General features: G+C 54.1%; 1 protein-coding gene across 2 annotated transcripts in view; it reads right to left on the bottom strand.

The window, feature by feature from the left end:
• Nucleotides 1-20,396, bottom strand: part of LOC140410314 (protoporphyrinogen oxidase-like) — a 135,078-nt gene that overhangs the window by 21,470 nt on the left and 93,212 nt on the right. For both annotated transcript variants that reach the window (XM_072498304.1, XM_072498305.1), the window contains exons 5-7: nucleotides 12,571-12,703; nucleotides 3,569-3,716; nucleotides 3,106-3,299 (exon numbers count right to left, since the gene is read on the bottom strand). In XM_072498304.1, coding sequence (XP_072354405.1) covers nucleotides 3,106-3,299; nucleotides 3,569-3,716; nucleotides 12,571-12,703 — 475 coding nt within the window. The remainder of the gene's footprint in view (nucleotides 1-3,105; nucleotides 3,300-3,568; nucleotides 3,717-12,570; nucleotides 12,704-20,396) is intronic.

Here is a 20,396-nt window from a genome sequence, read left to right as displayed (position 1 = left end):
GGAGTGATTTACAGACTGGAATCTAATCAAGGGGTTCAGGGTGGTTTGTACACAGAATAACAGATACCCAGGAGTGAGTTACAGACTGGAATCTAATCGAGGAGTTCGGGGACAGATACCCAGGAGTAAGTTACAGACTGGAATCGAATCGAGGGGTTCGGGTGGTTTATATATGGAATAAGTGATACCCGGGAGTGAGTTACAGACTGGAATCTAATCGAGGGGTTCGGTGTGGTTTAGATATGGAATAAGTGATACCCGGGAGTGAGTTACAGACTGGAATCTAATCGAAGAGTTCGGGTGGTTTATATATGGAAAAAGTGATACCCGGGGAGTGAGTTACAGACTGGAATCTAATCGAGGGGTTCGGGGTGGTTTATATACAGAATAACAGATACCCAGGAGTGAGTTACAGACTGGAATCTAATCGAGGGGTTCGGGGTGGTTTATATACAGAATAACAGATACCCAGGAGTGAGTTACAGACTGGAATCTAATCGAGGGCTTCAGGATGGTTTATATATAGAATAACAGATACCCGGGAGTGATTTACAGACTGGAATCTAATCAAGGGGTTCAGGGTGGTTTGTATACAGAATAACAGATACCCAGGAGTGAGTTACAGACTGGAATCTAATCGAGGAGTTCGGGGACAGATATCCAGGAGTAAGTTACAGACTGGAATCGAATCGAGGGGTTCGTGTGGTTTATATATGGAATAAGTGATACCCGGGAGTGAGTTACAGACTGGAATCTAATCGAGGGGTTCGGTGTGGTTTAGATATGGAATAAGTGATACCCGGGTGTGAGTTACAGACTGGAATCTAATCGAGGGGTTCGGGTGGTTTATATATGGAAAAAGTGATACCCGGGAGTGAGTTACAGACTGGAATCTAATCGAGAGGTTCGGGGTGGTTTATATACAGAATAACAGATACCCAGGAGTGAGTTACAGACTGGAATCTAATCGAGGTGTTCGGGGTGGTTTATATATAGAATAACAGACACCCGGGAGTGAGTTACAGACTGGAATCTAATCGAGGTGTTCAAGGTGGTTTTTATATAGAATAACAGATACCTGGGAGTGAGTTACAGACTGGAATCTAATCGAGGGGTTCGGGGTGGTTTATATACAGAATAAGAGATACCCGGGAGTGAGTTACAGACTGGAATCTAATCGAGGGGTTTAGGGTGGTTTATATATAGAATAACAGATACCCGGGAGTGAGTTACAGAATGGAATCTTATCGAGGGGTTCAGGATGGTTTATATATAGAATAACAGATACCCAGGAGTGAGTTACAGAATGGAATCTAATCGAGGGCTTCAGGGTGGTTTATATATAGAATAACAGATACCCAGGAGTGACTTACAGATTGGAATCAAATCGAGGGCTTCAGGGTGGTTTATATATAGAGTAACAGATACCCGGAAGTGAGTTACAGAATGGAATCTAATCGAGGGCTTCAGGATGGTTTATATATAGAATAACAGATACCCGGGAGTGATTTACAGACTGGAATCTAATCAAGGGGTTCAGGGTGGTTTGTACACAGAATAACAGATACCCAGGAGTGAGTTACAGACTGGAATCTAATCGAGGAGTTCGGGGACAGATACCCAGGAGTAAGTTACAGACTGGAATCGAATCGAGGGGTTCGGGTGGTTTATATATGGAATAAGTGATACCCGGGAGTTAGTTACAGACTGGAATCTAATCGAGGGGTTCGGTGTGGTTTAGATATGGAATAAGTGATACCCGGGAGTGAGTTACAGACTGGAATCTAATCGAGGGGTTCGGGTGGTTTATATATGGAAAAAGTGATACCCGGGAGTGAGTTACAGACTGGAAACTAATCGAGGGGTTCGGGGTGGTTTATATACAGAATAACAGATACCCAGGAGTGAGTTACAGACTGGAATCTAATCGAGGGGTTCGGGGTGGTTTATATATAGAATAACAGACACCCGGGAGTGAGTTACAGACTGGAATCTAATCGAGGTGTTCAAGGTGGTTTTTATATAGAATAACAGATACCGGGGAGTGAGTTACAGACTGGAATCTAATCGAGGGGTTCGGGGTGGTTTATATACAGAATAACAGATACCCGGGAGTGAGTTACAGACAGGAATCTAATCGAGGGGTTTAGGGTGGTTTATATATAGAATAACAGATACCCGGGAGTGAGTTACAGACTGGAATCTAATCGAGGGGTTCAGGATGGTTTATATATAGAATAACAGATACCCAGGAGTGAGTTACAGACTGGAATCTAATCGAGGGGTTCGGGGTGGTTTATATATAGAATAACAGATACCCAGGAGTGAGTTACAGACTGGAATCTAATCGAGGGGTTCGGGGTGGTTTATATATAGAATAACAGATACCCGGGAGTGAGTTACAGACTGGAATCTAATCGAGGGGTAAAGGATGGTTTATATATAGAATAACAGATACCCAGGAGTGAGTTACAGACTGGAATCTAATCGAGGGGTTCGGTGTGGTTTAGATATGGAATAAGTGATACCCGGGAGTGAGTTACAGACTGGAATCTAATCGAGGAGTTCGGGTGGTTTATATATGGAAAAAGTGATACCCGGGAGTGAGTTACAGACTGGAATCTAATCGAGGGGTTCGGGGTGGTTTATATACAGAATAACAGATACCCAGGAGTGAGTTACAGACTGGAATCTAATCGAGGGGTTCGGGGTGGTTTATATATAGAATAACAGACACCCGGGAGTGAGTTACAGACTGGAATCTAATCGAGGTGTTCAAGGTGGTTTTTATATAGAATAACAGATACCGGGGAGTGAGTTACAGACTGGAATCTAATCGAGGGGTTCGGGGTGGTTTATATACAGAATAACAGATACCCGGGAGTGAGTTACAGACTGGAATCTAATCGAGGGGTTCAGGATGGTTTATATGTAGAATAACAGATACCCAGGAGTGAGTTACAGACTGGAATCTAATCGAGGGGTTCGGGGTGGTTTATATATAGAATAACAGATACGCAGGGGTGAGTTACAGACTCGAATCTAATCGAGGGGTTCGTGTTTGTTTATATATATATAATTCTCCTGTGTTTTTTAACCCCTCACCTCCCAGGCTCCATCAGCTTTCTGTTGAAGTTTCTGGACTGGGCAATTCAGGTGAATCTCCACTCCCCGTCTGCATAATTCCTGCTGGATTGCTTCTGGAAGTGTCTGTAACCCTTGCTTCAGGGTCCATTGCAACCAGCTCTCACGCCTGGCTCGACTGATTAACCGGGAGGTGAAGCACTGATCCTTACCATCTGTGGAGTGACAGAAGGTGGACATGTACCTCGGGGTGAATGTTGCTGCTCGTCAGCTCTTCAAGTCAGTACAGATGAGGCGGAGAGGGCAGGCATGAGAGAGAGAGAGAGATGGGAAGAGAACAGGCGACAGACAGGGAGACTGGGGAATGGAAGAATTGGGAGATAGGTGAAGGGTGGGGGTACATGGAGCCTGTGGAGTGAGGGAGGGGGGACGAGGCAACGAGGGGGGGAGGGGGAAAGGGACAGGGCATGAAGGGTTCACTCACCTCCTCCACCTGCAATCATCCCGATCACTACGGATCCAAATCTCTTCTCAGCTTGGGAGAGCACTGGGAAGCAGGATCGGACACTGAGCTGTCTGCAGTCCCCGGCAAAGACACCACGGCACAAACTATCAGCGGCAATGTCTGCATACTTGGAGGAGAAAGAACACACTTTGTCCGAGGGTGGCGAGAGATTGAAGCGAGAGAGGGGGGAGAGATTGAAGCGAGAGAGGGGGGAGAGATTGAAGCGAGAGAGAGGGGGGAGAGATTGAAGCGAGAGAGAGGGGGGAGAGATTGAAGCGAGAGAGAGGGGGAGATTGAAGCGAGAGAGGAGGGAGAGATTGAAGCGAGAGAGAGGGGAGAGAGATTGAAGCGAGAGAGGGGGAGGGATTGAAGCGAGAGAGAGGGGGGAGAGATTGAAGCGAGAGAGGGGCGAGAGATTGAAGCGAGAGAGAGGGGGGAGGGATCGAATCGAGAGAGGGGGGGGAGAGATTGAAGCGAGAGAGGAGGGAGAGAGATTGAAGCGAGAGAGAGTGGGGGAGAGATTGAAGCGAGAGAGGGTAGAGATTGAAGCGAGAGAGGGGGAGATTGAAGCGAGAGAGGGGGAGGGATTGAAGCGAGAGAGGGGGGAGATTGAAGCGAGAGAGGGGGAGGGATTGAAGCGAGAGAGAGGGGGGAGAGATTGAAGCGAGAGAGGGGCGAGAGATTGAAGCGAGAGAGGGGGGAGATTGAAGCGAGAGAGGGGGGAGATTGAAGCGAGAGAGGGGGGAGATTGAAGCGAGAGAGGGGGAGGGATTTAAGCGAGAGAGGGGGGAGATTGAAGCGAGAGAGGGGGAGGGATTGAAGCGAGAGAGAGGGGGGAGAGATTGATGCGAGAGTGGGGGAGAGATTGAAGCGAGAGAGGGGGGAGATTGAAGCGAGAGAGGGGGGAGATTGAAGCGAGAGAGGGGGAGGGATTGAAGCGAGAGAGAGGGGGGAGAGATTGAAGCGAGAGAGGGGCGAGAGATTGAAGCGAGAGAGGGGAGAGATTGAAGCGAGAGAGAGGGGAGAGAGATTGAAGCGAGAGAGAGTGGGGGAGAGATTGAAGCGAGAGAGGAGGGAGAGAGATTGAAGCGAGAGAGTGGGGGGAGGGATTGAAACGAGAGAGGAGGGAGAGAGATTGAAGCGAGAGAGAGGGGGGTGGGATTGAAGCGAGAGAGAGGGGTGAGAGATTGAAGCGAGAGAGAGGGAGAGATTGAAGCGAGAGAGAGGGGGGAGAGATTGAAGCGAGAGAGGGGGGAGAGATTGAAGCGAGAGAGAGGAGGGGAGAGATTGATGCGAGAGAGGGAGAGATTGAAGCGAGAGAGAGGGGGGAGAGATTGAAGCGAGAGGGGGGAGAGATTGAAGGGAGAGAGGAGGGAGAGAGATTGAAGCGAAAGAGGGGAGAGATTGAAGCGAGAGAGAGGAGAGAGAGATTGAAGCGAGAGAGAGGGGGGAGAGATTGAAGCGAGAGAGGAGGGAGAGAGATTGAAGCGAAAGAGGGGAGAGATTTATGCGAGAGAGAGGAGAGAGAGATTGAAGCGAGAGAGAGGGGGGGGGTTGAAGCGAGAGAGGAGGGAGAGAGATTGAAGCGAGAGAGAGGGGGGAGGGATTGAAGCGAGAGAGAGGAGGGAGAGATTGAAGCGAGAGAGGGGGGAGAGATTGAAGCGAGAGAGAGGAGGGAGAGATTGAAGCGAGAGAGGGGGGAGAGATTGAGGCGTGAGAGAGTGGGGAGAGATTGAAGCGAGAGTGGGGGAGAGATTGAAGCGAGAGAGAGTGGGGGGAGATTGAAGCGAGAGAGGAGGGAGGGAGATTGAAGCGAGAGAGGAGGGAGAGAGATTGAAGCGAAAGCGGGGAGAGATTGAAGCGAGAGAGAGGAGAGAGAGATTGAAGTGAGAGAGAGTGGGGGAGAGATTGAAGCGAGAGAGGGGGGGGGGGAGATTGAAGCGAGAGAGAGGGGGTAGAGATTGAAGCGAGAGAGTGGGGAGAGATTGAAGCGAGAGAGTGGGAGAGATTGAAGCGAGAGAGGGGGAGAGATTGAAGCGAGAGAGAGTGGGGGGAGTTTGAAGCGAGAGAGGAGGGAGGGAGATTGAAGCGAGAGAGGAGGGAGAGATTGAAGCGAGAGAGGAGGGAGAGAGATAGAAGCGAGAGAGGAGGGAGAGAGATTGAAGCGAGAGAGGAGGGGGGAGAGATTGAAGCGAGAGAGGAGGGAGAGAGATTGAAGCGACAGAGGAGGGGGTAGAGATTGAAGTGAGAGAGGGGAGAGATTGAAGCGAGAGAGAGGGGAGAGAGATTGAAGCGAGAGAGAGTGGGGGAGAGATTGAAGAGAGAGAGGGGGGAGATTGAAGCGAGAGAGGAGGGAGAGAGATTGAAGCGAGAGAAAGGGGGGAGGGATTGAAACGAGAGAGGAGGGAGAGAGATTGAAGCGAGAGAGAGGGGGGTGGGATTGAAGCGAGAGAGAGGGGGGAGAGATTGAAGCGAGAGAGAGGGGGGAGAGATTGAAGCGAGAGAGGAGGGAGAGAGATTGAAGCGAAAGAGGGGAGAGATTGAAGCGAGGGAGAGGAGAGAGAGATTGAAGTGAGAGAGAGTGGGGGAGAGATTGAAGCGAGAGAGGGGTGGGAGATTGAAGCGGGAGAGATTGAAGCGAGAGAGAGGGAGAGATTGAAGCGAGTGAGAGGGGGGAGAGATTGAAGCGAGAGAGAGGGGGGAGAGATTGAAGCGAGAGTGGAGGGAGAGAGATTGAAGCGAAAGAGGGGAGAGATTGAAGCGAGAGAGGGGGGGGAGGGATTGAAGAGAGAGAGGGGGGGGAGATTGACGCGAGAGAGAGGGGGGAGAGATTGAAGAGAGAGAGATTGAAGTGAGAGAGAGGGGGGAGAGATTGAAGTGAGAGAGAGTGGGGGAGAGATTGAAGAGAGAGAGGGGGGGAGATTGAAGCGAGAGAGAGGGGGGAGAGATTGAAGTGAGAGAGGAGGGAGAGAGATTGTAGCGAAAGAGGGGAGAGATTGAAGCGAGAGAGAGGAGAGAGAGATTGAAGTGAGAGAGAGTGGGGGAGAGATTGAAGAGAGAGAGGGGGGGGAGATTGAAGCGAGAGAGAGGGGGGAGAGATTGAAGCGAGAGAGGGGGGAGAGATTGAAGTGAGAGAGAGGGGAGAGAGATTGAAGCGAGAGAGACGGGGAGAGAGATTGAAGCGAGAGAGGAGGGGGGAGAGATAAAAGCGAGAGAGGGGGGAGAGATTGAAGTGAGAGAGGAGGGAGAGAGATTGAAGCGAGAGAGAGGGGGGAGGGATTGAAGCGAGAGAGGAGGGAGAGAGATTGAAGCGAGAGAGAGGGGGGAGGGATTGAAGCGAGAGAGAGGGGGGAGAGATTGAAGCGAGAGAGAGGGGGGGAGAGATTGAAGCGAGAGAGGAGGGAGAGAGATTGAGGCGTGAGAGAGTGGGGAGAGATTGAAGCGAGAGAGGGGGGAGAGATTGAAGCGAGAGAGGGGGGAGAGAGATTGAAGCGAAAGAGGGGAGAGAATGAAGCGAGAGAGAGGAGAGAGAGATTGAAGTGAGAGAGAGTGGGGGAGAGATTGAAGCGAGAGAGGGGGGGGAGATTGAAGCGAGAGAGAGGGGGGAGAGATTGAAGCGAGAGAGGGGGGAGAGATTGAAGCGAGAGACAGGGGGGAGAGATTGAAGCGAGAGAGGGGGGAGATTGAAGCGAGAGAGGAGGGAGAGAGATTGAAGCGAGAGAGGAGGGGGGAGAGATTGAAGCGAGAGAGAGGGGGGAGAGATTGAAGCGAGAGAGGAGGGAGAGAGATTTAAGTGAGAGAGGAGGGGGGAGAGATTGAAGCGAGAGAGAGGGGAGAGAGATTGAAGAGAGAGAGGGGGCAGAGATTGAAGCGAGAGAGAGGGGGGAGAGATTGAAGCGAGAGAGAGGGGAGAGAGATTGAAGCGAGAGAGAGGGGGGAGAGAGATTGAAGCGAGAGAGAGGGGGGAGAGATTGAAGCGAGAGAGGGGAGAGATTGAAGCGAGAGAGAGTGGGGGAGAGATTGAAGCGCGAGAGGTGGGAGATTGAAGCGAGAGAGGAGGGAGAAAGATTGAAGCGAGAGAGGGGGGAGAGATTGAAGCGAGAGACAGGGGGGAGAGATTGAAGCGAGAGAGGGGGGAGATTGAAGCGAGAGAGGAGGGAGAGAGATAGAAGCGAGAGAGGAGGGAGAGAGATTGAAGCGAGAGAGAGGGGGGAGAGATTGAAGCGAGAGAGGAGGGAGAGAGATTTAAGTGAGAGAGGAGGGGGGAGAGATTGAAGCGAGAGAGAGAGGGGGGAGAGATTGAAGCGAGAGAGGGGAGAGATTGAAGCGAGAGAGAGTGGGGGAGAGATTGAAGCGCGAGAGAGGGGGGAGAGATTGAAGCGAGGGAGAGGGGGGAGAGATTGAAGCGACAGAGGAGGGGGAGAGATTGAAGCGAGAGAGAGGGGAGAGAGATTGAAGCGAGAGAGAGGGGGGAGAGAGATTGAAGCGAGAGAGAGAGGGGGGAGAGATTGAAGCGAGAGAGGGGAGAGATTGAAGCGAGAGAGAGTGGGGGAGAGATTGAAGCGCGAGAGGGGTGTGATTGAAGCGAGAGAGGAGTGAGAAAGATTGAAGCGAGAGACAGGGGGGAGGGATTGAAACGAGAGAGGAGGGAGAGAGATTGAAGCGAGAGAGAGGGGGGTGGGATTGAAGCGAGAGAGACGGGGGAGAGATTGAAGCGAGAGGGGGGAGAGATTGATGCGAGAGAGGAGGGAGAGAGATTGAAGTGAGAGAGAGGGGGGAGAGATTGAAGCGAGAGAGAGGGGGGAGGGATTAAAGCGAGAGAGGAGGGAGAGAGATTGAAGCGAGAGAGAGGGGAGTGGGATTGAAGCGAGAGAGAGGGGGGAGAGATTGAAGCAAGAGAGAGGGGGGAGAGATTGAAGCGAGAGAGGAGGGAGAGAGATTGAGGCGTGAGAGAGTGGGGAGAGATTGAAGCGAGAGAGAGTGGGGGGAGATTGAAGCGAGAGAGGAGGGAGGGAGATTGAAGCGAGAGAGGGGGGGAGAGAGATTGAAGCGAGAGAGGGGGGAGAGATTGAAGCGAGAGAGAGGGGGGAGAGATTGAAGCAAGAGAGAGGGGGGAGAGATTGAAGCGAGAGAGGAGGGAGAGAGATTGAGGCGTGAGAGAGTGGGGAGAGATTGAAGCGAGAGAGAGTGGGGGGAGATTGAAGCGAGAGAGGAGGGAGGGAGATTGAAGCGAGAGAGGGGGGAGAGAGATTGAAGCGAGAGAGGGGGGAGAGATTGAAGCGAGAGAGAGGGGAGAGAGATTGAAGCGAGAGAGACGGGGAGAGATTGAAGCGAGAGAGGAGGGGGGAGAGATTGAAGCGAGAGAGGAGGGAGAGAGATTGAAGCGAGAGAGGGGGGAGAGAGATTGAAGCGAGAGAGACGGGGAGAGATTGAAGCGAGAGAGGAGGGGGGAGAGATTGAAGCGAGAGAGAGGGGAGAGATTGAAGCGAGAGAGGAGGGAGAGAGATTGAAGCGAGAGAGAGGGGGGAGAGATTGAAGCGAGAGAGGGGGGAGAGATTGAAGCGAGAGAGAGGGGAGAGAGATTGAAGCGAGAGAGACGGGGAGAGATTGAAGCGAGAGAGGAGGGGGGAGAGATAAAAGCGAGAGAGTGGGGAGAGATTGAAGTGAGAGAGGAGGGAGAGAGATTGAAGCGAGAGAGAGGGGGGAGGGATTAAAGCGAGAGAGGAGGGAGAGAGATTGAAGCGAGAGAGAGGGGGGTGGGATTGAAGCGAGAGAGAGGGGGGAGAGATTGAAGCGAGAGAGAGGGGGGAGAGGTTGAAGCGAGAGAGGGGAGAGAGATTGAAGCGAGAGAGGGGGGGGAGAGATTGAAGTGAGAGAGAGTGGGGAGAGATTGAAGCGAGAGAGGAGGGAGAGAGATTGAGGCGTGAGAGAGTGGGGAGAGATTGAAGCGAGAGAGAGTGGGGGGAGATTGAAGCGAGAGAGGAGGGAGGGAGATTGAAGCGAGAGAGGAGGGAGAGATTGAAGCGAGAGAGGAGGGAGAGAGATTGAAGCGAGATAGGAGGGAGAGAGATTGAAGCGAGAGAGGAGGGGGGAGAGATTGAAGCGAGAGAGAGGGGGGAGAGATTGAAGCGAGAGAGGAGGCAGAGAGATTGAAGCGAGAGAGGAGGGGGGAGAGATTGAAGCGAGAGAGAGGGGGCAGAGATTGAAGCGAGAGAGGAGGGAGAGAGATTGATGCGAGAGAGGGGGGGGGAGATTGAAGCGAGAGAGGAGGGAGAGATTGAAGCGAGAGAGAGGGGGGAGAGATTGAAGCGAGAGAGGAGGGAGAGAGATTGAAGCGAGGGAGGAGGGAGAGATTGAAGCGAGAGAGAGGGGGGAGAGATTGAAGCGAGAGAGGAGGGAGCGAGATTGAAGCGAGAGAGGGGGGGGAGAGATTGAAGTGAGAGAGAGGGGGGAGAGATTGAAGCGAGAGAGTGGGGAGAGAGATTGAGGTGTGAGAGTGTGGGGAGAGATTGAAGCGAGAGAGAGTAGGGGGAGATTGAAGCGAGAGAGGCGGGAGGGAGATTGAAGCGAGAGAGGAGGGAGAGATTGAAGCGAGAGAGGAGGGAGAGAGATAGAAGCGAGAGAGGAGGGAGAGAGATTGAAGCGAGAGAGGAGGGGGGAGAGATTGAAGCGAGAGAGAGGGGGGAGAGATTGAAGCGAGAGAGGAGGCAGAGAGATTGAAGCGAGAGAGGAGGGAGAGAGATTGAAGCGAGCGAGAGAGGGGGGAGAGATTGAAGCGTGAGAGAGGGGGGAGAGATTGAAGCGAGAGAGAGGGGGGAGAGATTGAAGCGAGAGAGAGGGGGGAGAGATTGAAGCGAGAGAGAGGGGAGAGAGATTGAAGCGAGAGAGAGGGGAGAGAGATTGAAGCGAGAGAGGGGGGAGATTGAAGCGAGAGAGAGGGGGGAGAGATTAAATCGAGAGAGGAGGGAGAGAGATTGAAGCGAGAGAGGGGGGGAGATTCAAGCGAGAGAGAGGGGGGAGAGATTGAAGTGAGAGAGGTGGGAGAGATTGAAGCGAGAGAGAGGGGAGAGAGATTGAAGCGAGAGAGACGGGGAGAGATTGAAGCGAGAGAGGAGGGGGGAGAGATAAAAGCGAGAGAGTGGGGAGAGATTGAAGTGAGAGAGGAGGGAGAGAGATTGAAGCAAGAGAGAGGGGGGAGGGATTAAAGCGAGAGAGGAGGGAGAGAGATTGGAGCGAGAGAGGGGGGAGAGAGATTGAAGCGAGAGAGAGGGGGGAGAGATTGAAGCGAGAGAGGAGGGAGAGAGATTGAAGCGAGAGAGGAGGGAGAGAGATTGAAGCGAAGGAGAGGGGGGAAGAGATTGAAGCGATCGAGGAGGGAGAGAGATTGAAGCGAGAGAGGAGGGGGGAGAGATAAAAGCGAGAGAGTGGGGAGAGATTGAAGTGAGAGAGGAGGGAGAGAGATTGTAGCGAAAGAGGGGAGAGATTGAAGCGAGAGAGAGGAGAGAGAGATTGAAGTGAGAGAGAGTGGGGGAGAGATTGAAGCGAGAGAGAGGGGGGAGAGATTGGAGCAAGAGAGGGGGGGGGAGATTGAAGCGAGAGAGAGGGGGGAGAGATTGAAGCGAGAGAGGGGGAGAGATTGAAGCGAGAGAGAGGGGAGAGAGATTGAAGCGAGAGAGACGGGGAGAGATTGAAGCGAGAGAAGAGGGGGGAGAGATAAAAGCGAGAGAGTGGGGAGAGATTGAAGTGAGAGAGGAGAGAGAGAGATTGAAGCGAGAGAGAGGGGGGAGGGATTAAAGCGAGAGAGGAGGGAGAGAGATTGAAGCGAGAGAGAGGGGGGAGGGATTGAAGCGAGAGAGAGGGGGGAGAGATTGAAGCGTGAGAGAGTGGGGGAGATTGAAGCGAGAGAGAGAGGGGGGAGAGATTGAAGCGAGAGGGGGGAGGGATTGAAGCGAGAGAGGGGGGAGAGATTGAAGCGAGAGAGAGGGTGCAGAGATTGAAGCATGAGAGTGGGGGGAGATTGAAGCGAGAGAGGAGGGAGAGAATTAAGCGAGAGTGGGGGGAGAGATTTAAGCGAGGAGGTGGGGCCTGAGAGAAGGAGGAGGGGCCTGAGAGAAGGAGGGGCCTAAGAGGAGGAGGTGGGGCCAGAGAGGAGGAGGATGGACCCGAGAGGAGGAGGATGGACCCGAGAGGAGGAGGAGGGGCCCGAGAGGAGGGGGGCCCGAGAGGAGGAGGGGTGCCTGAGATGTGGGGCCTGAGAGAAGGGGGAGCGGCCCAAGAGGAGGAGGAGGGGCCCGAGAGGAGGAATAGGGGCCAGAGAGGAGGAGGAGGAGGGGCCAGAGGGGAGATGGGGACAGAGAGGAGGGGGAGGATCCCGAGAGGAGGGGGAGGGGCATGAGAGGAGGAGGGGCCTGAGAGGAGGAGGCGGGGCCAGGGGCGAGGAGCCAGAGAGGGTGAGGGACCCGACAAGGGGGACCCGGGAGGAGGGGGATGGGCCTGAGTAGGGGGGCGAGGCCCGAGAGGGGGAGGGGCCCATGAGGAGGGGAGGGGCATGTGAGGTGGGGAGGGGCCAGTGATGAGGAGGATGGGCCCGAGAGGAGGGGGAGGGGCCTGAGGAGGAGGGAAGGGGTCTGAGGAGGAGGGGCCCGAGGTGGAGGACGGTCCCAAGATGAGGGGCCTGAGAGGAGGGGAGGGCCCTGAGCAGGGGGGGCCTGAGGAGGGGGAGGGGCCTGAGAGAAGGAGGAGGGGCCACAGAGAAGTGGAGGGGCCTGAGAGAAGAGATGGGGTCAGAGAGCAGGAGGGGCCAGAGGGGGGGCAGGTGGAAGGGGTGGGGCCCGAGATGAGGGGAGGGGCCAGAGAGTAGGGCGGGGGGGCAGTGGGGTGGAAGTGGCTGGCGAGGATGAATTTTGTCTTTCAGATGGACAGTTCAATGATTCCTCACACGTGTGTGTGTGAGAGAGACTACTCCATGTTGGACTACTCACCTCCTTTCCAAATCTGCGGCCTATAAAACTGTGAACACTTTCATCCTGATCCTTTCCCCGTCGAATGAAGGGTTCCCGCAGTAAGCTGACGATGATAGGCTGGCTGAATGGAGGGTGTGTGGAGAAAGGCGTCCTTCAGATTTCAAAACACAAAGTCAGAAATTCGCTCTGGAAATGACATTATCGAAAGAGACAGAGTGGATCTCCCAACCTCCCGCACCCAGCCAATCACCACGGTCTGCACCCAGCCAATCACCACGTTCCGCACCCAGCCAATCACCACGGTCTGCACCCAGCCAATCACCACGAACCGCACCCAGCCAATCACCACGATCCGCACCCAGCCAATCACCACGGTCTGCACCCAGCCAATCACCACGAACCGCACCCAGCCAATCACCACGATCCGCACCCAGCCAATCACCACGATCCGCACCCAGCCAATCACCACGTTCCGCACCCAGCCAATCACCACGGTCCGCACCCAGCCAATCACCACGAACCGCACCCAGCCAATCACCACGAACCACACCCAGCCAATCACCACGGTCTGCACCCAGCCAATCACCACGAACCGCACCCAGCCAATCACCACGTTCCGCACCCAGCCAATCACCACCTCCCGCACTCAGCCAATCACCACCTCCCTCACCCAGCACACACCCAATCACCATATCCCGCACCCAGCCAATCAATCACCACCTCCTCATCCAGCCAATCACCAACTTTGGAATTCAGCCAATCATCACCTCACCACAGCATTCAATGAACAGCCGCTTACAATTATATAAAGTGTTAATCAAAGATAGAGTGATGGAAATTCGGGATATATGAAAGGCCAGACTCAGACCGACGTGTAGGAGGTTACAGAGATAGGGAGGATTGTTGGGACTGGAGGAGGTGACAGAGATAGGGAGGGTTGTTGGGGCTGGAGGAGGTTACAGAGATAGGGAGGGTTGTTGGGACTGGAGGAGGTTACAGAGATCGGGAAGGTTTAGGGGCTGGAGGAGGTTACAGAGATAGGGAGGGTTGTTGGGGCTGGAGGAGGTTACAGAGATAGGGAGGGTTGTTGGGACTGGAGGAGGTTACAGAGATAGGGAGGGTTGCTGGGACTGGAGGAGGTTACAGAGATAGGTGGAAGGTTGTGGTTGGATTTACAATAAAAGGACGAATATTTGAAAAGGCAATTCCAGGGGGTAAGTGGGGAGAGGAGCAGATGGATCTGGTGAGGCTTCAGATCACTAAATATAAACAAAGCCAGTTACTGCTCTCACATCTAGAGGAATAGAATTGAAAATCGGAGAGGTTTTGTTAAACTTGCCTTGAATCTTGATTCAGGGATCGGGGAGGTGGGTCGAGGGGACTGACGGATATGGAAGGAGATGGGTCGGTGGGATTGGGTAGAAGGTGGGTCGATGGGGAGAAGGTGGGTCGGTGGGATTGTCATGGAGTGTCCCTTTAAGAAATGTGTGCCTTATCACAGAAATGGCTGCAGCGATGTCATTGTGTGGGTGGAGCTGGGCTGTGGCTCTGAGTTTTACTTTCGTTTTGAGCTGGGAGCTCGACTGTGGCTCAGAGTTTAACTTTTGGTTTACACAGTTGGGAGCTGGATTAAGACAAAGAAGGTTTCTCTTGTCTCTCTCTCTCTGTATGTTAAAAGGTGTCCAGATCACTTAATAATTTAAAAGTGATAACTGTCTTGTGTAAAGAATTCATACCTACTGTTTTGGTTAAAGGGTTTATCGGGTTTATTGGATGCTGTTATCAAATTGAAAAAGTTGAAAGGCAAGTTATTAAGGGTTTTATATATATATATATATCGGGTACTGTAGCTGTGTGGGGTATTTATGTTGGTAGTTGAAAAATGCTTACTGTGTGTGTTTATAAAAATGTTAACGAAATTTGTAGAATAAGCTTTGTTTCTGATGAAATGTGCATGAGGCCTGTGTTGAATAACACCTGAAAGGCAGTACCTTTATGCTCATTGTAACCAAAATCAATCAACAGCTGTAGGTCAGGTGAACTCCATGATATACTTTGGAGTTTTCTGAACCCTGGCCCGTAACAGAAATTTAGGTATTGAGGAAAAGGTGCGTCGGTGGGATTTAGTAATTGGGGAGAAGGTGGGTCAGTGGGATTGGGGAGAAGGTGGGTCAGTGGGATTGAGGGATTGGGGAGAAGGTGGGTCAGTGGGATTGGGGAGAAGGTGGGTCAGTGGGATTGGGGAGAAGGTGGGTCAGTGGGATTGGGGAGACGGTGGGTCAGTGGGATTGGGGAGAAGGTGGGTCAGTGGGATTGGGGAGAAGGTGGGTCAGTGGGATTGGGGAGAAGGTGGGACAGTGGGATTGAGGGATTGGGGAGAAGGTGGGTCAGTGGGATTGCAGGATTGGGGAGATGGTGGGTCAGTGGGATTGGGGAGAAGATGGGTCAGTGGGATTGAGGGATTGGGGAGAAGATGGGTCAGTGGGATTGGGGAGAAGGTGGGTCAGTGGGATTGGGGAGAAGGTGGGTCAGTGGGATTGAGGGATTGGGGAGAAGGTGGGTCAGTGGGATTGGGGAGAAGGTGGGTCAGTGGGATTGGGGAGTAGGTGGGTCAGTGGGATTGGGGAGAAGGTGGGTCAGTGGGATTGAGGGATTGGGGAGAAGGTGGGTCAGTGGGATTGGGGAGAAGGTGGGTCAGTGGGATTGGGGAGAAGGTGGGTCAGTGGGATTGGGGAGAAGGTGGGTCAGTGGGATTGAGGGATTGGGGAGAAGGTGGGTCAGTGGGATTGGGGAGAAGGTGGGTCAGTGGGATTGAGAGATTGGGGAGAAGGTGGGTCAGTGGGATTGAGGAGACGGTGGGTCAGTGGGATTGGGGAGAAGGTGAGTCAGTGGGATTGAGGGATTGGGGAGAAAGTGGGTCAGTGGGATTGAGGGATTGGGGAGAAGGTGGGTCAGTGGGATTGAGGGATTGGGGAGAAGGTGGGTCAGTGGGATTGGGGAGAAGGTGGGTCAGTGGGATTGAGGGATTGGGGGGAAAGTGGGTCAGTGGGATTGAGGGATTGGGGAGAAGGTGGGTCAATGGGATTGGGGAGAAGGTGGGTCAATGGGATTGGGGAGAAGGTGGGTCAGTGGGATTGAGAAGAAGGTGGGTCAGTGGGATTGAGGGATTGGGGAGAAGGGGGGTCAGTGGGATTGGGGAGAAGGTGGGTCAGTGGGATTGTGGAGAAGGTGGGTCAGTGGGATTGGGGAGAAGGTGGGTCAGTGGGATTGAGGGATTGGGAAGGTGGGTCTGTGGGATTGAGGGATTGGGGATAAAGTGGGTCAGTGGGATTGAGGGATTGGGAAGGTGGGTCAGTGGGATTGAGGGCTTGGGGAGAAGGTGGGACAGTGGGATTTGGGAGAGGTGGGTCAATGGGATTGAGGAAAAGGTGGGCAGTGGGATTGAGGGATTGGTGAGAAGGTGGGTCAGTGGGATTGAGGGATTGGGGAGGTGGGCAGTGGGATTGAGGGATTGGGGAGAATGTGGGTCAGTGGGATTCAGGAATTGGGGAGAAGGTGTGTCAGTGGGATTGGGGAGAAGGTGGGTCAGTGGGATCGAGGGATTGGGGAGAAGATGGGTCAGTGGAATTGAGGGATTCGGGGAAGGTGGGTCGGAGGGATTCGGGGAAGGTGGGTCGGAGGGATTCGGGGAAGGTGGGTCGGAGGGATTCGGGGAAGGTGGGTCGGAGGGATTCGGGGAAGGTGGGTCGGAGGGATTCGGGGAAGGTGGGTCGGAGGGATTCGGGGAAGGTGGGTCGGAGGGATTCGGGGAAGGTGGGTCGGAGGGATTCGGGGAAGGTGGGTCGATGGGATTCGGGGAAGGTGGGTCGGAGGGATTCGGGGAAGGTGGGTCGATGGGATTCAGAGAAGATGTGTCGGAGGGATTCGGGGAAGGTGTGTCGCTGGGATTCGGGGAAGGTGGATAGGAGGGATTCGAGGAAGGTGTGTCGATGGGATTAGGGGAAGGTTTGTAGATGGGATTTGGGGAAGGTGTCAGAGGGATTCGGGGAAGGTGTGTCAGAGGGATTCGGGGAAGGTGGGTCGGAGGGATTCGGGGAAGGTGGGTCGGAGGGATTCAGGGAAGGTGTGTCGGAGGGATTCGGGGAAGGTGTGTCGGAGGGATTCGGGGAAGGTGTGTCGGAGGGATTCGGGGAAGGTGTGTCGGAGGGATTCGGGGAATGTGTGTCGGAGGGATTCGGGGAATGTGTGTCGGAGGGATTCGGGGAATGTGTGTCGGAGGGATTCGGGGAATGTGTGTCGGAGGGATTCGGGGAATGTGTGTCGGAGGGATTCGGGGAATGTGGGTCGGAGGGATTCGGGGAAGGTGGGGCGATGGGATTCGGGGAAGGTGTGTCGATGGGATTCGGGGAAGATGGGTCGATGGGATTCGGGGAAGGTGTGTCGATGGGATTCGGAGAAGGTGTGTCGATGGGATTCGGGGAAAGTGTCAGACGGATTCAGGGAAGTTGTGTCTATGGGATTCGGGGAAGGTGTGTCGATGGGATTCGGGGAAGGTGTGTCGGAGGGATTCGGGGAAGGTGTGTCGGAGGGATTCGGGGAAGGTGTGTCGGAGGGATTCGGGGAAGGTGTGTCGGAGGGATTCGGGGAAGGTGTGTCGGAGGGATTCGGGGAAGGTGTGTCGGAGGGATTCGGGGAAGGTGTGTCGGAGGGATTCGGGGAAGGTGTGTCGGAGGGATTCGGGGAAGGTGTGTCGGAGGGATTCGGGGAAGGTGTGTCGGAGGGATTCGGGGAAGGTGTGTCGGAGGGATTCGGGGAAGGTGTGTCGGAGGGATTCTGGGAAGGTGTGTCGGAGGGATTCGGGGAAGGTGTGTCGGAGGGATTCGGGGAAGGTGTGTCGGAGGGATTCTGGGAAGGTGTGTCGGATGGATTCTGGGAAGATGTGTCGGAGGAATTCTGGGAAGGTGTGTCGGATGGATTCGGGGAAGGTGTGTCGATGGGATTCGGGGAAGGTGGGTCGATGGGATTGGGGGAAGGTGTGTCGATGGGATTCGGGGAAGGTGTGTCGGAGTGATTCGGGGAAGGTGTGTCGATGGGATTCGGGGAAGGTGGTTCGGAGGGATTCGGGGAAGCTGTGTCTGTGGGATTCGGGGAAGGTGTGTCTATGGGATTCGGGGAAGGTGTGTCTATGGGATTCGGGGAAGGTGTGTCGATGGGAGTCGGAGAAGGTGGGTCGGAGTGATTCGGGGAAGGTGGGTCGGAGTGATTCGGGGAAGGTGGGTCGGAGGGATTCGAGGAAGGTGTGTCGATGGGATTCGGGGAAGGTGTGTCAGACGGATTCGGGGAAGATGTGTCTATGGGATTCGGGGAAGGTGTGTTGATGGGTTTCGGGGAAGGTGGGTCGGAGGGTTACGGGGAAGGTGGGTCGGAGGGATTCTGGGAAGGTGTGTCGATGGGATTCTGGGAAGGTGTGTCGGAGGGTTTCGGGGAAGGTGGGTCGGAGGGATTCGGGGAATGTGTGACGATGGGATTCGGAGAAGGTGTGTCGGGGGATTCGGGGAAGGTGGGTCGGAGGGATTCGGGGAAGGTATGTTGATGGGATTCGGGGAAGGTGGCTCGGAGGGATTCGGGGAAGGTGTGTCGATGGGATTCGGGTAAGGTGGGATGATGGGATTCGGGTAAGGTGGGTCGATGGGATTCGGGGAAGCTGGGTCGATGGGATTCGGGGAAGGTGTGCCGATGGGATTAAGAGAAGGTGGGTCGATGGGATTCGGGGAAGGTGTGTCGATGGGATTCGGGGAAGGTGTGTCGATGGGATTCGGGGAAGGTGGGTCGGAGGGATTCGGGTAAGGTGGATCGATGGGATTCGGGGTCATTGGTATTGGGGAGAAGGTGGGTCAGTGGGATTGAGGGATTGGGGAGAAATAAGGTGGGTCAGTGGGATTGAGGGATTGGGGACAGGGTGGGTCAGTGGGATTGGGGAGAAAGTGGGTCAGTTGGATTGAGGGATTGGGGAGAAGGTGGGTCAGTGGGATTGGGGAGAAGGTGGGTCAGTGGGATTGAGAGATTGGGGAGAAGGTGGGTCAGTGGGATTGGGGAGAAGGTGGGTCAGTGGGATTGGGGAGAAGGTGGGTCAGTGGGATTGGGGAGAAGGTGCGTCAGTGGGATTGAGGGATTGGGGATAAAGTGGGTCAGTGGGATTGAGGGATTGGGAAGGTGGGTCAGTGGGATTGAGGGATTGGGGATAAAGTGGGTCAGTGGGATTGAGGGATTGGGAAGGTGGGTCAGTGGAATTGAGGGCTTGGGGAGAAGGTGGGACAGTGGGATTGGGGAGAAGGTGGGCAGAGGGATTGGTGAGAAGGTGGGTCAGTGGGATTGAGGGATTGGGGAGAATGTGGGTCAGTGGGATTGGGGAGAAGGTGGGTCAGTGGGATCGAGGGATTGGTGAGAAGATGGGTCAGTGGAATTGAGGGATTGGGGAGAAGGAGTGTCGTAGGGATTCGGGGAAGGTGGATCGGAGGGATTCGGGGAAGGTGGGTCGGAGGGATTCGGGGAAGGTGGATCGATGGGATTCGGGCAAGGTGTGTCGATGGGATTCGGGGAAGGTGGTCGATGGGATTCTGGTAAGGTTGATCGATGGGATTCGGGGAAGGTGTGTCGATGGGATTCGGGGAAGGTGTGTCAGAGGGATTCGGGGAAGGTTTCATAGATTTCATAGAATTTACAGTGCAGAAGGAGGCCATTCGGCCCATCGAGTCTGCACCGGCTCTTGGAAAGAGCACCCTACCCAAGGTCAACACCACCACCCTAGCCCCATAACCCAGTAACCCCTCCCAACACTAAGGGCAATTTTGGACACTAAGGACAATTTATCATGGTCAATCCACCTAACCTGCACATCTTTGGACTGTGGGAGGAAACCGGAGCACCCGGAGGAAACCCACGCAGACACGGGGAAGATGTGCAGACTCCGCACAGACAGTGACCCAAGCCGGAATCGAACCTGGGACCCTGGAGCTCTGAAGCAATTGTGCTATCCACAAGGCTACCGTGCTGCCCCCAAGGTGTGTCTATGGGATTTGGGGAGGGTGTGTCGGAGAGATTCGGGGAAGGTGGGTCGGAGGGATTCGGGGAAGGTGGGTCGGAGGGATTCGGGGAAGGTGTGTCGATGGGATTCGGGGAAGGTGGGTCGGAAGGATTCGGGGAAGGTAGGTCAGAGGGATTCGGGGAAGGTGGGTCGATGGGATTCAGAGAAGATGTGTCGGAGGGATTCGGGGAAGGTGTGTCGCTAGGATTCGGGGAAGGTACATAGAACATAGAACATAGAACAATACAGCGCAGTACAGGCCCTTCGGCCCACGATGTTGCACCGAAACAAAAGCCATCTAACCTACACTATGCCATTATCATCCATATGTTTATCCAATAAACTTTTAAATGCCCTCAATATTGGCGAGTTCACTACTGTAGCAGGTAGGGCATTCCACGGCCTCACTACTCTTTGCGTAAAGAACCTACCTCTGACCTCTGTCCTATATCTATTACCCCTCAGTTTAAAGCTATGTCCCCTCGTGCCAGCCATTTCCATCCGCGGGAGAAGGCTCTCACTGTCCACCCTATCCAACCCCCTGATCATTTTGTATGCCTCTATTAAGTCACCTCTTAACCTTCTTCTCTCCAACGAAAACAACCTCAAGTCCATCAGCCTTTCCTCATAAGATTTTCCCTCCATACCAGGCAACATCCTGGTAAATCTCCTCTGCACCCGCTCCAAAGCCTCCACATCCTTCCTGTAATGCGGTGACCAGAACTGTAGGCAATACTCCAAATGCAGCCGTACCAGAGTT

Source organism: Scyliorhinus torazame, chromosome 4 (assembly GCF_047496885.1).
Source record: "Scyliorhinus torazame isolate Kashiwa2021f chromosome 4, sScyTor2.1, whole genome shotgun sequence".
Taxonomy (NCBI): domain Eukaryota; kingdom Metazoa; phylum Chordata; class Chondrichthyes; order Carcharhiniformes; family Scyliorhinidae; genus Scyliorhinus; species Scyliorhinus torazame.
Note: the sequence above shows the minus strand (reverse complement) of the source record. Positions and strands in the feature narration are given on the sequence as shown.